We start from the raw sequence: 2,411 nt of genomic DNA on the forward strand, positions 1-2,411 counted from the left end.
AAGAAATGACTGGCCATCCTTCTTAAAATCCTCTTCTACTTTCCAGTAGCGCCTTCTGGATATTATCCTGCTTCGAGTAACCTCCTGATGTCGTAGTACCACGGCTTTCCATCTGGCTCTTCATCTACATGGAAATAGTATGCTTATTGATCGTGTATCTCCACGTTGATGGGATCGATGTAATTCCTATCTGGATGCTGGATCACTGAGGATATTATCGCCAAGGCACCGGTAAACTTATTTTGAATTCGAGGGACATGTTTGAACTTAATCTTCGTGAACCTTCTACTCAGCTCCTTGACACATTGGACATAAGGAAGGATTTTGACATTCTAGGTGGTCCATTTTCCTTGTACCTGATGGATCAACAGATCTGAATCTCCTATCACCAATAACTCTTTAATGTCCATGTCTACTGAATGTAAGCCCCATATTATGTTATGTTATTCGTGCAAGGAAACCTAATCTTCGCTGATATCGAATAATGTTGAACTATTTCTGAAACTAGGACTGCTCCAATTCCGACTCCTTTGAAGTTCACTGCTCCATCGAAGAACATTATCCATCCATCATACGGCTCTGAGATGTCTTCTCCTACAAACAACACCTCTTCATTAGGAAAGTAGGTATTGAGTGGCATATAATCTTGATCCACTGGATTTTCTGCGAAGTAATCAGCCAAAGCTTGTCCTTTGACAGCTTTCTGTGTCATGTACATAATGTCAAACTCACTCAACAAAATCTACCATTTTGCCAATTTTCCAGTAGACATTGGCTTCTGAAAGATGTACTTGAGTGGATCCATTTTTGTGATCAAGTACGTGGTATACGCAGACAGGTAGTGCCATAACTTTTGCGCGACCCAAGTCAATACGCAACAAGTCCGCTCCAACAATGTATACCTAGCTTCACATGGTGTGAACTTCTTACTCAGGTAATAAATGGCTTGCTCTCTCCTCCCTGTATCATCATGCTGCCCTAACACATATCCAAATACATTATCCCTAACAGATAGATATAACAGCAACGGCTTTCCCAGTTCTGGTGGAACCAGTATTCGTGGCTTAGACAAATACTCTTTAATTTTGTCAAAACCCTTCTGACATTCTTCAGTCCATCCGATGGCGGCATCCTTCATCAATAATTTGAATATTGGTTCACAAATTATTATGGACTGGGCTATAAACCGACTTATGTAATTGAGTCTTCCGAGGAAGATCATTACGTCCTTTTTGATCTTAGGAGGTGGTTAGTCTTGGATTTCCTTTATGTTGGACGGATCCTACTCTATACCTCTCCTACTAACAATGAATCCCAATAACTTTACTGTAGGAACTTCAAAGGCGCATGTAGCTGGATTCAACTTTAGGTCGTACCTTTACCGTCTTTTGAAGAACTTTTGTAAGTCATCCAGGTGATATGAACCCTTTTTGGACTTAATAATGATGTCATCCACATACACCTAGATCTCTTTGTGGATCATATCATGAAAAAGAGTTGTTATTGCCCTCATGTATGTTGCACCAGCATTCTTGAGTCCAAATGGCTTACCCTGTAGCAGTATACTCTCCATAGAGTGATAAAGGCTATCTTTTCTGCATCATCCTCGTTCATCAAGATGTGATGGTATCCCATAAAATAATTAATAAATGACTGCAACTCATGTTTTGCGCAGTTATCGATAAGAATGTGAATGTTTTGGAGAGGAAAATCATCTTTCGAACTAGACTTGTTGAGATCCCGATAATCCATACATATTCTTATCTTCCCATCCTTTTTCAGTACTAGCATGGTATTGTCCAGCCAGGTGGGATAAGTTGTGACCCTCACGACGTTGGCTTTTATTTGTTTGGTCACTTTCTCCTTAATTTTCAAACTCAAATCGGGTTTGAATTTCCTCGTCTTTTGCTTTACAGGCAGACACGCAGGGTTAGTTGGTAGTCGATGCGAGACGATATCAGTGCTTAATCCAGGCATGTCATCGTAAGACCAAGCAAATACATCGATGTATTGCTTGAGCAGACTTATTAATTCCTTCTTCATTTCAACCTCCAAGTGTAGGCTGACTCGTGTTTCTTTTATTGTTTCTACATCACCCAAATTAATGACTTCAGTTTTGTCTATATTAGGCTTCTTCTAACTTTTTAGTTGCTCGATCTCTTGCAACAGGTTTTGAGGCATCATGCTTTCATCGTACTCCTCATAATCTTGCTCATCGCTTATATTTTGCTCAACAGATTCATTATATGTCATAATCGTGGTATGAGGATTTTGATTAATATTTGCATTGAAAAGTATAAAAAGCGAGTAAAGTAAATAGATATTGAAAATAGAAAAATAAGTTTTGAAAATAAGGACTTTTATTAGCAAAAGCACTGGGCTTTGGCAAGAGACAAGTGGCAAAAAGAGCT

General features: G+C 39.2%; 1 protein-coding gene across 1 annotated transcript; it reads right to left on the reverse strand.

The window, feature by feature from the left end:
• Positions 1–433: 433 nt before the first annotated feature.
• Positions 434–2,043, reverse strand: LOC124899472. The gene is made up of 3 exons (XM_047414366.1): positions 1,552–2,043; positions 755–1,132; positions 434–703 (listed from the first exon to the last, which is right to left on the reverse strand). The coding sequence occupies exons 1-3, from the start codon at positions 2,041–2,043 to the stop codon at positions 434–436; spliced, it is 1,140 nt and encodes a 379-aa protein (XP_047270322.1).
• Between the last annotated feature and the right edge of the window lie 368 nt (positions 2,044–2,411).

The sequence above is a fragment of the Capsicum annuum genome, chromosome 6 (assembly GCF_002878395.1).
Source record: "Capsicum annuum cultivar UCD-10X-F1 chromosome 6, UCD10Xv1.1, whole genome shotgun sequence".
Taxonomy (NCBI): domain Eukaryota; kingdom Viridiplantae; phylum Streptophyta; class Magnoliopsida; order Solanales; family Solanaceae; genus Capsicum; species Capsicum annuum.

Coding starts and splice junctions, on each gene's coding strand:
- LOC124899472 (XM_047414366.1), bottom strand. CDS start 2,043: ATGAAGAAGGAATTAATAAGTCTGCTCAAGCAATACATCGATGTATTT. Junction 1,133..1,551: donor GGAGAGTATACTGCTACAGG/GTAAGCCATTTG, acceptor TTATTGATGAAG/GATGCCGCCATCGGATGGAC. Junction 704..754: donor CAATGTCTACTGGAAAATTG/GCAAAATGGTAG, acceptor TACATGACACAG/AAAGCTGTCAAAGGACAAGC.